Source organism: Embiotoca jacksoni, unplaced genomic scaffold (genome assembly GCF_022577435.1).
Source record: "Embiotoca jacksoni isolate LCO1_2020_lvr unplaced genomic scaffold, fEmbJac1.0.p SCAF_11, whole genome shotgun sequence".
In the NCBI taxonomy this organism is placed as follows: domain Eukaryota; kingdom Metazoa; phylum Chordata; class Actinopteri; family Embiotocidae; genus Embiotoca; species Embiotoca jacksoni.
In genome coordinates this window covers 6,865,882-6,879,789 of record NW_027185241.1, presented here as the reverse complement: position 1 = coordinate 6,879,789, position 13,908 = coordinate 6,865,882, and the positions used below count along the sequence as shown (strand labels likewise).

At 41.6% G+C, this 13,908-nt stretch overlaps 1 protein-coding gene across 1 annotated transcript in view; it reads right to left on the bottom strand.

The window, feature by feature from the left end:
• The window catches only part of LOC138192120 (ephrin-A4), a 30,996-nt gene extending 25,291 nt beyond the window's left edge, over positions 1–5,705 (bottom strand). Inside the window, exon 1 of the mRNA XM_069139342.1 lies at positions 5,242–5,705. Coding sequence (XP_068995443.1) covers positions 5,242–5,393 — 152 coding nt within the window. The 5' untranslated portion in view covers positions 5,394–5,705. The remainder of the gene's footprint in view (positions 1–5,241) is intronic.
• Positions 5,706–13,908: the final 8,203 nt, after the last annotated feature.

The following is a 13,908-nucleotide window of genomic DNA, read 5'->3' as shown; positions in this document are numbered from 1 at the left end:
CTGCATGCCCCACCTTAAAAAAAACTAAGCATCCAAGGGCAATAATACGCCTTTCTCCTCCAACACTTTAGTCACACCTAAAATCAACTATCGAGTGGAAACAAAACAATGACCTATTTAGACAAAAGGCCGGCACAGTGGTTGGTAAATGTTCCCACAGCCGCACACCGCTGGCCGGAATGGAGGATTTTTCCACTCGAAGCCACTTTAACGACTTGCTGTGAAAGGAACAGAAGTTTGAAAACTAATGAAAAAACAAAACAAAAAAAACATGAATAATGTGCAAGATCACAAATGAATCAGGACCTTGAGTGTTTTAACAGGGCTGGGTATCCTGGTGCATTTCTGGGTTTTGTTTTTCCAGAACTGAAATGTATTACTCTCTATCTCTACTCAAGGAAACAAAGACTTCCCCTTTTAAGCAAACCAGCAGGTCAGTTCCAAAAGCATGCACACACACACACACACACACACACACACACACACACACACACACCTTTGACAGATCTATTGTTCCACTGAAATGAACTTCAACCTACCACAATGGCACCAAAGACAATTCCCAGGCGTACAAATCGCTAAAATCACTGCCTTGCATTGTTTTCCGACAGAGATGAAGAAGCTCAAGTGTACACAAAGTTAATTCATCCACAGTTTACCTCCAGATACTACGCTCAATGCCACAAACAAACAGACAAAGCACATTTACAAAAACAGATAAGGTACACAATTGCACTCATAAACACATCTCCGAATCTACGGCGATCACAGGACAGCAACTTGCAAGACAACAAGCATTGACACAGAAAAGGGAGCGAGAGAGACACTGATACAGCCACATGACAGATGAGGACAGAGAGAGAGGGAGGCAGAGAGAGCGAGGGATTGCTTTGTTAGCAGGACAGGGAATAAAGTGGTAATTACCTCACTGTGGGTTTGTTGATTATAGTTCAGCCAGGTTCTCCATGTTAATCATTTACCAGGGGAAGACAGAGATTAGTACAGAGACAGACACAGAGAAGAGCGATAGCAGACAGTGAGAGAAATATATTCATTTGCATGCACACACACTACAAAGGAGGAACAGCTACAGACAGACCGTCAGAGGAAGAAATAATAAAAAATAAATAAATTAGTCTGAAAGTGCAATCATCTTCCCTGACAAGACAGAATTACAAACACCGTCTGCTTTCACTTTACTGTATGCTGCATGTGTGCCTTCTTGCACAATCACATATCAGATATGTGTGTGTGTGTGTGTGTGTGTGTGTGTGTGTGTGTTTGTGTAGGTATGGTATGCAGAATGTGATTTACTTTGGTATTTAAACTAGATCATTCATGAGTGCACACATAGGGAAATGATGCATAAACAGAGCAGAGATTACACGGAAGACTTATGAGAGCTGCTTTCAATAAAGATACAGAAAACCAATACAAATATTCATCTCCTCATGCACCATTTAAACATGCTTCAGTGGCTTGGAGCTCACCCTTAGTCTTTGTCTGAGGGGGTGAGAGATAGAGGCAGAAATAAAGAGAGACAGAGTACAGACAGGTCTGCTGTTTTAAACACTTTAAGGTTCATGTCTAAACTTGCAGATTGAGTTCAACTGTGACCAAGCGAGGATACCGGTATGAAAATTAATATTCTTATTATGATTTTAAATGTTAAAACACAGTAATTTCCATTTTCAAACCCCTGCTAATCTGTCACTCTGCAGGAGAGAAACAAAAATTAGCAGAAGAGGAAGCATAGGAGTTGGAGACCAGAGGCTGAAGCTTAAGCCGTGATCCAGAGGAACTGTTGGGACAAGTTTGCCTCCTCCCATGGCAGATAAGAGGGAAAGTAATAGCACAGGTGAGAGCCAAGAACAAGGATCAGTCAGAGGACAAGGAAATAGAGGAGCTGTTTTTGGGTTAAGGTATGGGTGACATGTATTCTTGTTACAGTTGTATGAGCAGCCCATATACAGAAAGGGCAAATCATCTTTCAAGCCATCTCTTGCAAAAAAGATAATTCAACCGCTAAGAGTAAACTTGCTGACATATCTCGGGTGAATTTATGAGGATGAATGTGGCGCAAGAGGCAGTCACAGTTGTATCAGCAAATAGGCTGGTCAATGTGTTTGGTCCAACAGGTTTAAAAGCACACCATGGCCCACAAGAAGGGGCTGAATGTACCAATAAACTAGTCTGAGCTTGCTGCTCACGGAGGTTCACACATAAATATACACACTCAAGCTTTGAGCACTGAGGTTATAATATTTTACAAACCTTTAACTGCTCCAGGAAGTAAAAAAATAATTTCTCATCTAATAAGGAAGTATTGCTCTGAGAGAGGTGCAGTTATGAAATAAAGAACGATCGTAAACTCTGTTCATAAAATCATAAAAGAGGGCAATCGAGCCACTTGAGCCCCACAAAGAAGAGACTGGGGTATTTGATTCCACAATGTTCAACGCTGACCCTGCAGCCAGTCTATCACTTCCATTTCAGAGCTCCCATTTTTCAATCTGGAGGGTGCTAAATGTGTGCCAGTTAAAGTGTTTCACTGAGCCTTTGTTACAAGCATATCAGCCAGCAAAGAACAGAGCAACGAGGCCCTTCAGTCTCCACTTCACTGCCCTTGCTTCATTAAAAGCATAAATCTAGATGTCGTCGGAAAGGTGACGGCGAGAGACTGTCTTCTGTCAGCCATATTAAAAAGAGCCAGTTTTCTCACGAGCTACAGTTATGTTTTATACGACCTAAGCCTTTATTGTAACGTCTGTATCGGCAGCCGAAACAAAACTTTGGCTGTTTTTCTAGTGTCAGAAGTGATGGTAATAATTTCGGCATTAATAAACTGATCCAGACGATTGTTAGTATTGGCAACTTGTTGTGAGTTAAGCAGTCCAAAAAAAAAACGTTACTGCCTCCATTACAACATTTACAAGGAAGGTTGATATTTGTGAACACAATACTGACATATTAGCTTATAAAGTTGTAGCCTTAGCAAACAGTTGTAGATACAGATATTGACCCAGAAGTTGTATTTCTGGCAAAGTGGTGAATGTAAATCTTTAACTCGCGCTCTTCTGGGTCAATGTTTGTTTTGTTTTGTTCTCCAACAACTCCTGGGGGAAATAAGGCTCTTTAACTGCTAACTGCTCCTCTGGTCACCCACTTCTAACCTTTTGTTTTGTGTGAACGAGGTAGCGTACAGTTGATTTATCAGAGCTATTTCATGGTAAACAATTCTGATGAAAACAATGAAACTGAATCAAAACACGTTACGTTTCTGTTTGTTCAACCAAAACAGGGACCTGAAAGATGCTAAAAGGCACCACAGAATGGGGAATAGAACTAAAAAGTTGGATGATAATTCTGTGGGTTATGTCACAAGCAACATGTTTCATATTAAAATACTCCTTAGATTATGTGTGATCCACAAATTACATCAAAAATATATTAAAAAGGCTTTAAGGAAAAAAAGTGCAAATTCAAAAGCTTATTCGTATATTCTAAATTTAGGAAGAACAGCTAAGTTGTAAACTATAAAAATCAAAAGAATCTGATGCAGTCCTGGACCCTGCAGTGCAGCGCTGAGCCAACAAAAGCATGGCTCTCCTGTCCCTGTGCTCCTCTTCCCTCGCCTGGCTACATTTACAGGCCTCAGGACAACCGGGCTGGCTGGAACCTAATAGAAAATATGGTATGGGAAAATGACTGAAGCTCAACTAATCACACTGCCAATATCCATCACTGGGCAGGAGGGAGTCGTGAGAGATAAAGGGGTGGCGAAGGAGGAGCGGGGGGGAGTGCAGAGAAAAAATGAAAAGAAGAGCAGGATGTAACAAGGGAAGAAATGAAGAGTAAGGAGGAGAGGAGAGGAGAGGAGAGGAGGAGGAGGAGGAGGAGGAGGAGGAGGAGGAGGAAAATGAGCCCTGGTGCTAAACCCAGAGGATTCTGGACTGGGTGCAGCATCACGGCTCCACTGATAGCTTTGTGATTGGGTGGTGTTGCTGATGAGAGTGATTCTCTGCCACAGTGGGTTACCCTCCACCATGATGCTGATGGCATTGTGATTGTATGGTGTTGCAGCAGTCTGTGTGGCCCTTCCACAGGCTGTGGCCATTTATTCCTGAATCTCTGGGGAACGAGAAGGTGCTTCCTAATCCCTACAGTGTTCCTCCCGAACACATTTCTGTTGGATCCCAATTACATGACCAGGTTTTACCCGCCTCGACACACTGGATATAACCTTGGCCCATACCAGTATAGGAGTCCTGCAGAACTGACAAAGGAGACCTTGGGGAATCATATTTCTATCACAAATTGCTTGTCCACAAATATAAAATACAAGATAAACCTGTGACTGTCAAAGTTATCTCTGTGGCCAACAGCTATTAGGTAAAAAAGTCATAATCTGAAAGAGTGTTTGTGAAATCAGGCCTTCTGTGGGGAGCAAGAGCACGTGAAAAAGTGTGTAAGAGAATGGCGGATGTGTTTGTCTTGGCTGGTAGCTCTACTGGCCTGCAGGTCTCCCACCTCAACCCTTCAATTAGCCACACTGGAACACCTGGATCAGCAGGTGAGCCTCGCTCTGCCTGGCTAATGGCCCCAATCAAACCATTACGCACAGTCACAATCACACACACACCTTCCCATTACCATACTACATATTCGCTTATCCACAGCAGCACTTTAGACTCTAATATACACCTGAGTCCTGAGAATGCTATCTAGGGCACAAACACTTAAGAAGAAACCCTTACTTCTGGCTTTCTATAAGTAGCATAATAACTAACTGCAAAAGGCAGCAGACAGGTGAAAGCCAGGGTTGGAGTGTGGTCATTATGATAAAGATAACTGGCTGCAGGAAGAAGGTGAGGTCAGGTAACTGTGCCTCAAATGTGTCCTCTTTATTCAAGGCAAATACCACTCCCATAGCTTTTGGGTTAGTACAGGCTTTACCTGCTCTGCACGTCTCTTCAATTAAGTAAACAAGGACGTGATCTGCGGCATAGCTGAGATTCTTTAAACCAACTAAAGCCTGACTCATTTAGGAGGAATTGTTGAGGCTGTTGCGCAATAGGATGGCAGTGCAAGTTCAAACCAGCTACCTTTGTTCTAAATGCAAATGCGGTGGAATGAACTACATTTCGACCCTTAATATTGAGTCTTTGTTTGGAGCCCAGACAAACAAAAATCTAATTTTCTCCTGGAGAGAGGCATCATTAAAAGGCAGAGTTTTCTCACCTTGTGTTTGTTGAATTCCAATACACGACGTGTCTTTTGGCAACAACAGCTGAGATTATGTTGAACAGGAAAATGGTGGTTTTCCAAGCAGGCAGGGCTCCCAGTGTCCTCATCAGGGGGCCCATCCTGGCCGCCGCAAAAAGGTTCTGCATCGGGTGGGAGTGGTGCGCAAATCAGGTGACGAGACACGACACAGGAGCTCGGTGAACAACTTCCCCCAGCAGCTTTTACAACTCATGAACAAACTCACACGTCTACGTCATTTGTTGTTGGAGTTTCGCATCATGCATCAAGGTAAACTGTTTGAAGTCGCTCTAAAAACAAGGTGAAGAGTCACAGGCTGCAACGAGGAAGGTGTGCACTTCTACGGTGAAAAGTTCCTGAGAGTTTGTCAGCATTCCGCATAGTGGTTTAGGACTGACATATCTTCACTGCAAAGCACAAGACTTATATGAAGAAGAAAAAAAAGGAGACTAAACCTGAGTTTAAAGGTCAGGGTTGCGAGTACCGTCACAGATCAGAATTTCAATTGAAACTGCCAGCTGGTTTGGCAGCAACAGGCTCCGAGCAGCGCTGGAAGGGCGGATGCGCTGAGTGGAGGGCGGTGCCGGGGAAACTTCGGGCCAATCATATGACAAGGGTGTGGTTATGTATGATACTGTAGTCCAAAGTTAAATCCTAGTGAGGTGCGCCGACTGGTGTGGGGAGACAGCCTGTCAATGTTCCAGTTTTTTATGAAACCGTGTGACCCTCTGTCCTCTTTTCTGCTTCCTGAACAGTCTGATCTGGAACTGAACAGTGTAATTTATTTAAACCAATCATGCAAAAGAAGGCAGAGCTTGTTTTCATCAGTAAGGCGCCTTTGAGTATCTGGTTTATAGCCGTTCAGCTTTACAGCTTACTGTACAGCTCAAGTAGGGCGAAACTGGATGGTAAAATGGTGCGTTCATGTACCCACCAACACACAAGATGACATCAGGGAGCCACACCACCACAGACCGTCTGCAAGAGCCACATTTAGTTCAGCAACACTTGACTCTGTGTGTGTGTGTGTGTGTGTGTGTGTGTGTGATGTGTTTTAATTCTCTGGTTGTTGTCAACCGCCCCAGGGGAGGGTGTAGCGACAGTAATCACTACGCCTCCATGGGCGAAAGCCACTGGTGGTCCTCTCTAATTATCTGATTCTCTAAGTGTGTGTGTGTGTATGTGAGACTGCAAACCCTGCAATTGCGCCAGTGCCATCACTCATCCAGACAAAGTAACATTGATAGCTTTGTGTTACACGTTTGCCATTTCCTTTCTGCAGGACCCCCTCCTTGTCTTGCTTTCTCTATCTTTTATCCTGTGTATGTGTGTGCTTCATGGTGTACATGTGCGTGTGGCACTAGGACTCATTAGCTCACTTCCTGGAGGTCCTGATCATTAATTTCCCATGATGCCTCAGTGCTCCTGTGTGGCTAATTTGTCCCTGGTGAGCCTGCACTCCCACAGCAAACGTTGAGCGGACCGCAGAGGAGGAACTCACTCTGGGGTCTCTCTCTCCCTCACTTTGATTGATCTATAGGAGCAGACAGTTCCTTACAAATTTTGTAAGAGTGCCAGAGGTTAAAAATGCTTTGTGAAAATTCATTTTATTCTCCCTCTCTTTTTCTGAAAAGTCTTTCCAACTTTCAATTTGGGATTGTCTTCGGAACAGAACCGTTTAAGTATTCAGTAGCCCTGCAGCTAACTCTTCTGTTGCACACTATAAATTGACCAGACTCCCCTTGACTCAGATTAGATTGGAGAGAAAAGTGGTGTCATTTACCTCATGGGAGTGCCAATTGAAATCGGCAGTTATGATGCACTTAATTAAGAGCCATGTTGATTGCATAGCTGACGAATAGCGCCCGCACTTATGGTTGTTTGAACTCAACAGGCAGAAATAGAAATCTTAGCACCAAGTTTATGGCCTCTTTACTTCTCCCTCACACTCTCTCTTCCTTATTTCCTCTTTAATATTTGTTTCATCTCCTGTCTGTCTGCTATTCATCATTATCAGCACTCTTTCAAAAATATTCTCCCTCTTTTACGCTGAGTCTCTATCCTTCATCCATCCTCATCTTCACTCTCATTGATCTTCTCATTACTGGTCAAATATGTTTTTTTCCTGTCTCTTGGCACAGTTTATTTCAGCAAACATTCTTTGTTATACCAGAGTTACTTGTATATCAACATAAACCTGCATCCAGAATTTCACTCTTATTAATGTCAGGTTTCTAAACCTAACTTGCACTGACGCCAAGCAGTTAAACACTTGTTTTTAGATATCTATAAAGCTTTAAATATCTGTGACTGAACATTCAACAATTTAGATTTTGGGAAAAATATCTGGAATCTATTTTAAAGTTTAACACTCAAAGTTTTAGCTAATCTGCCTAATTGGGTCTGGTCAGATTTGAATGACAGTTTGGCAAGTTTGATACAAATATTTCTAAACCTTAATTGCATGAAAGTACATGACATAAAATATTTCCCAAGTCAGACCTTCCTCCATTAAGCTCAGGGAGAATATTGCTGAGAAAAATATGAAAAGATCTCCCCTGAAAATACCTAAACTGTTTGAATGTTGGCAGGAAACTGCGTTACTGTAAGACTGAAAATCTCATACTAGGAACTGATTGAGAAAAATTGGTTTTCAGGTCATTAAAACCAAATCCAATCACGCTAAAGATGATTCACAAACATATGAAGTTCCCGGCCGATATTGATTTTCTCCAGTTTTCTGCAACATTAAAGTACCATTGTCAGTGCTTCTGGTGGGAAGTTCTGTAGTTTTTAGAGTAATTTCCAATAGTTAATAAGCATATTTTCAGGGATGTTTGTGTCTTGGAATCTAGGGGATTAACTGTTTATTTTCCTCATGCATGCACACATACACCAAAATAAAGTATCTCAGTGAGGCCACTTGGACCTTCAGAAAAACTTCATTCTTCCCTTTAAATCTCTGTGACAGGGACGAATAACATTCTTTCAAAAGACATTACTTTAAGATGCTGGTGGAGAGTGGTGTAAGAAATGTTGTACCAAAGGGTCCCAAAACTCAGACTGAGATGTGGTGACTGTGAAGGTCACACAGCACATTAACGACACTTCACCAAACCCTTTTTGTGCCCTCTTGTACCCTGCATGCAATCATCTGCACTTGTTATTGTTATATTCTACATTTTCATTTTGCAGAAACCTGTCACTCACTATTTTATATGGCAAAAGTAATGTTCCATATTTGAGGGGAATAACCCTTTAAGTTCCTCTTATTTTTCTCCTTTCCCCCCATTTTCACTTCTTCTCGCTGTTCTCTCCTCTCCTCACCATCTCTCCCTCTCCTCTCTCTGTTGCTTTTGTACAGTAGTGTCAGTAGCCTCTTAATCCTGTTATCTCCTCATACACAGACTGACACCAAGCTACTCGCCAGAGCTGTAATCAACTACCCTGTACACACACTCTTGCTTTTTATCGAACACACACACACGCACACACGCACACACACACACAGCATGAACACACTCCTCCCTCAATCACTCTGTCTCTCTGTGCCTCACGCACACAGAGTGGGACTGGCCCCATTCTCCATCTACTCTGTAATCCCGCTATTTTTGGTCCCTTACTGTATTCATCAGCCTTATGCCTGCATGTTTCATGCGCAGCTTGGCCTGTCTATCACTCATCATTTGAGCACTGCTTTTTCCCATAACATATCTTGTCTTTGCCTGTCACTCTTCTCTCGCCTCACTTTTACTCCACTTCTTCTTGGTCTCTTTACATTTATCTTCGCAAGGTCGCTGCAAAAAGACTTAAAGCATGTCTGCACTTAATTATTTGTGTGGTTAATTTGTTTATTTGGCTTCATAACCAGGCATAGCTTTTACCTTTCTTTTGATAAATAAATGAACTCACTTCCCCCACACACTTATAAAACAAAACCTTTTTTCACAACTTTCTTTTTTCCTTTGTCATTTTGTACTCTCCGCAGCTGCTTTTCCCTGCCTTTTTTCCACACGCCTACGACACTTATTTGCAACAGTGCCAATTTTATGGGGTCATCATTTTACTTGTGTGTTTTTCATTTCTCACCTTTTCCTTTTGTAAAAGTACATTTTGTGCAGCTCTTTTCTTGTGTGTACCTCCATTCTTTTCCTCCCCCTCTGTCGCTGCGTCTCAGTTCCGTAATTACAGCTCTGGACTCAAGCAGTGATGGTAAATGCTTTTCTATTCCCCTCTCTCCATCACTCTCCCTCAATCTCCATCGTTCTCTTTTTCTCACCAAGCAAATTACATCTTGGTTACTATAGCGACGTGTTTATTGAAAGCCTTTTACAGCACTTTCTTACTTCCCCTGAATCCCCCATTGCCTTCTCTTCCCTACTTTTCCTCAGCTCCACCAGTCTTTCTCTGTTTACTCTTTTCCTGCACTCTTGTGTATTGATGGTCATCTGTGTCAGTTCTTTTATTTCATTTCTCTCTTTTGTTGTCTGGGAAGCCACTTCAACTTCTTTGGTGACTAATAGTTGTTATTTGTGAGGAAAAAATGACAAGTGAGAATGTGGAATAGATTTTCAATGCAGTGGTTGTGGTTATTGTTGTTGCCATGTACTACATGTAAGCAGGTAAAGAGGCAAGGACTCCTATTGTACTCATACGGCATGTGCTATTCATAACTATTGACTGTGTAAGTGGCCCCCACTGAATATAACAATCAGAAATATGAGCAATCCGATCGTGACTCCTCTTTCTCCTCATCATCACAGATGCAGTGTCCAGTCTGCCTTTCTTTGTTTCTCTTTTTGTGTTTATCCCTTTTTCAAAACTACAGTCTGTTCTCTGTATGTTCCGAGAACAAATCTACAGATACACAAACACAAAGTCATAAAGCTGCAACAAGGCAAGCCCAGGCAAAAATCATGTGATGAGAAGTTGCCAAGCTGTAAGCTCTATACTGATGAAGTCCATGACGTGTGGTTAATAGTTTCAGGAAAAAGTATGAACTTTTTACTGTTCTAGAAAAAGCATTATCACAAAGCTGGAACTAGACTGTCTCTCTGAACTCCTGAAAAGTTGAGTTTCAACTCCACTTCCGAACTTCATGCTCTTCATCGGACAACAATGATGCACAGTTTCAGTGTGGTTTAATAAAATATTGCATGTAACAATACAGAAGTGGTTTATGCCCTTTTATTGATAAAACAGTATATACAGTATTCAATCTACACAGACATAATACTACATTTGTTTTTCCATAGCTGACATTTTGACTTGTCCTCAACGAAAAAAGGCACAGGTGTTACTGATAACGTTAATGCTGTTCTACTTAAGAGTCTATGTAAGACATGACGGTGTGACAGTGAGTCAGCATGCACAGTACCAGGACCCAGAAACCGAAGCAGCTAAATGGAAGTCAGCCTGCATTATTTTGTATAATTTACACCTTGGCTTTTGCTGCTGTAACATGTCAAAGTGTCTTCTGTTGATGCACAGTAATATTAGCTCCATGCTGTTGCACAATGATGCTATTATACCATATGTACAGTTAAATAAATAGGTGTTACAGTGACATTTAACATGTTATAACTTTGAGTTCTAGTTGTGTAGAAGAACATTTTTAAACTCTGTAAAAGAGTATGTTGTCATGGACAACCCCTTGTACAAAATCTGCTCTCATTCTCACTGTTTCCATGTTGTTCATATTATTTTCTTTCTGTCACCTACTTTCTTTCTTTCGTGTCTAACCCCCTTCCTTTTCGCAGAATTTGTAGATGTTTAGTAGAGTCAGATGGAAGCAAGAAGAGGACACACGTCCTGCTCTGCATATTCATCTGTCCTTCTGTTCCCTCCGTTCCCCGGTCCACTTGCTGCAGCCCCCTTTTTCTCTCTCTCTCTCCAACCTCTCTGCGTGCCAGCAGTCATCCTCTCCCCATAGCACCTCCACAATTTATCCTCTCCTCTCCCTTTCTGTCCCCTACTGTACTGTCTCTATCTCTGCTCCTCCTCCCCATCCCAGATGGATTGAGTGAACCCTCTGTAGTAAAATTAACTTTGAGATGAACGAGGCTATAGCTGTTTGTGCGTGCAGTTTGATATTCTGCCAAAAAATGCTCTGAAGGTTATGTCTTGATCTATTTACTGCCAAGACACTCCACTTTTGTTTATGCTCTGGTACCTAAAAGAAAACAATTCTCCTCAGTGGCAAAAAGACATTTCTATTTAAATAAAGCTGAGGAGAATAGAGGAGGATAGACTGGTGGTTGAAGTGACTGTCCCATTCCTATCTTTAAACCCCATTTAAGTATCTTTAAGGAGGACACAAATCCCTTATCTGCTGAGTCATGGCTCTGTGTGAGATAAGAGAATAGGATGCACATGAATATCCATCTTTTTTAGTAGCTTTAAGTGACAGGAGAGGCCAACACATGCAAACACTGGGTTGTCCTTTTGTGTTTTCATACATGGTTTTATTTGTATACATCTATACAGAAGAGCTCAAACAGTGACACCTTGATGTTAAGTCACAAGTGGATCCATGTTTGTAGATGCAATCACCATACAAACAAAACTACTTTTTATTGTATTTTCGCTTCTGTATATTCATTGATTTCTTCTGTTTCACTGCTGTTTGCAGTGTTCATAGCGTTCTTCATTAAGGGTACAAACCAAATGTTTTCCATTTTGTGTTTTAGTGTGTGTAATCTCTGACTGTCAGTGTGTGTGTTTGCCTTTTTCTTTGTGGGCAGCGATCTGATGGGGATTTGGCAGACATGCTTATGTGGTAGGAACTAAAAGCAAGTTAATTGTTCCCTGAGGAACACTCAAACAGGCCTGACCACTTAAAATTAGGGGCTGAAGATAAAAATGCAGATTTTTTTTTTTTCATTTTAATTCCCTGTCAATGACTTTTTTTTTCCATCAACGATTTTTTTTTTCCCTGTGAGTTATTACTGCAGAATCAGACACAAGTATTGTGTGTGAGCGAGTGAACAGAAGTGAGAGACTTTTGTGTTTGTGTGTGTTTATGGATCTGCGTGTCATTAAAAAGCCTCTTCTTTGCTGTTCTTACAATATAACCTAACATCATGTTTGACAGATTTACAATAAACACCTGCAAACATTTAATTAAGTGGGAAACACGCGCATGGTTTCCAATAATCCCGCCTCGTGCTTTGTAATTAACTCTACATACACTTTAACTTAATTGCTCTTGGATAACACTTCTGCTGTAAAACAACAAACAATATGCTCAGCTGTAGCTGAGAAAATATAATCACCCTGATCAGGTAGATTTGCTTCAAATGCAGACAGACAACAAAATGAACAGGAACATAAGCGCTCTGTTAACAGGTTTTCATAACGCCTGATACATTGGCTGGTGGTTTGTGATTTTAATTATTAATTGCTAGTTATAGTCTTATTGCTCAAGGATGTGGATTCTCAGACTGTGTCTGTCTGCTGTGCTGCTCTTCCCCTCATCATCAGAACATGGGTGAAAGTGATATCTTCTAATGATTGTCCTTTCATTCTCTCCAACCCCCCCCTCCCCCTTGCTGTCTTTCAGTAAATGAGGAAAGTGATATGGTTCTCTAATGACCAGTGTGAATAATCACCATCTAAATAAAGGCTCTGTTTGGCACTAGAGATCTACCACTTTGTCTCTCACTATCTCACTCTCTTTAACTCTCCACTGGCTCTTTTCTTTTTTTCTCTTTCTTGAATTCACACCACTAATTCTACCATTTCTACTACTCTTTATCACTGTGTGTATCATGATCCGAGTGTCATCCCATTCATATTCTAGTTAGAGTATTTTATTTTTTATTTTTGGTGCCATGCTTTCCTATACCTCAAACCAGATGGTCCTTTTTTTTTATGTGGTTGTCAGTTTTCACCTCCTCAGTCCATTACAGCTGTTGGGTATGTGTGCGTATGTGTATTTTTCTCTCCCCAGATCAGAGAGGAGCTCAAATTGACATCCATTTCAGCTGCACGTTTAGCTTTTATATCCTCAGCCCAGAGTGAACGGTGAGAGGAACCGGAAGACATGAAAGAGTGTGAGAGTGCTGGGGAGATAAAAGGAAAGCACTAGAAAAACCTTGCTGTCTGTCCACGCGTTTATTTTGTGCTTACTAAAGTTCTTCTTCTCGCAAATTTTCTCTCTCCCTTCGTTCGGGTGAGGAGGAGCTGAGTTATTAAAACGCCAACCTTTCCAACAAGAGGCAATAAATCAAACTAAATATCCAGGGGAGAGAGAAAGGAGAGAGACAGAAAAGGAGAGAGAGAGAGAGAAAGGGAGAGAACATGGAAATGAAAAATAGGGAATGTATAAGTCGAGGAGGGGGATTTGATGAGCAGAAGGCTTGGGAAAGAGGGAGAAGAGGCGCAATGAGAGAGTGGTATTATAAATTGATGTAGGGGATGAGAGGAGAAGAAAATAGTGAGGAAAATAATGAGAGTCTCATCCGGAAAGTCTGATGCCTGCCCTCGCCTCATCCACTTTGATTACAGACAGACAGGCCGGCCAATCAGGGTCAATTCACCATCACTGCAAATCAGGAAGTCAGCAAGTGACTGATTTTCAAAGCAACCATAAATGGTCTCATGGTAAATGTGTTGATAAATAGATGGATGGATGTTTATAAG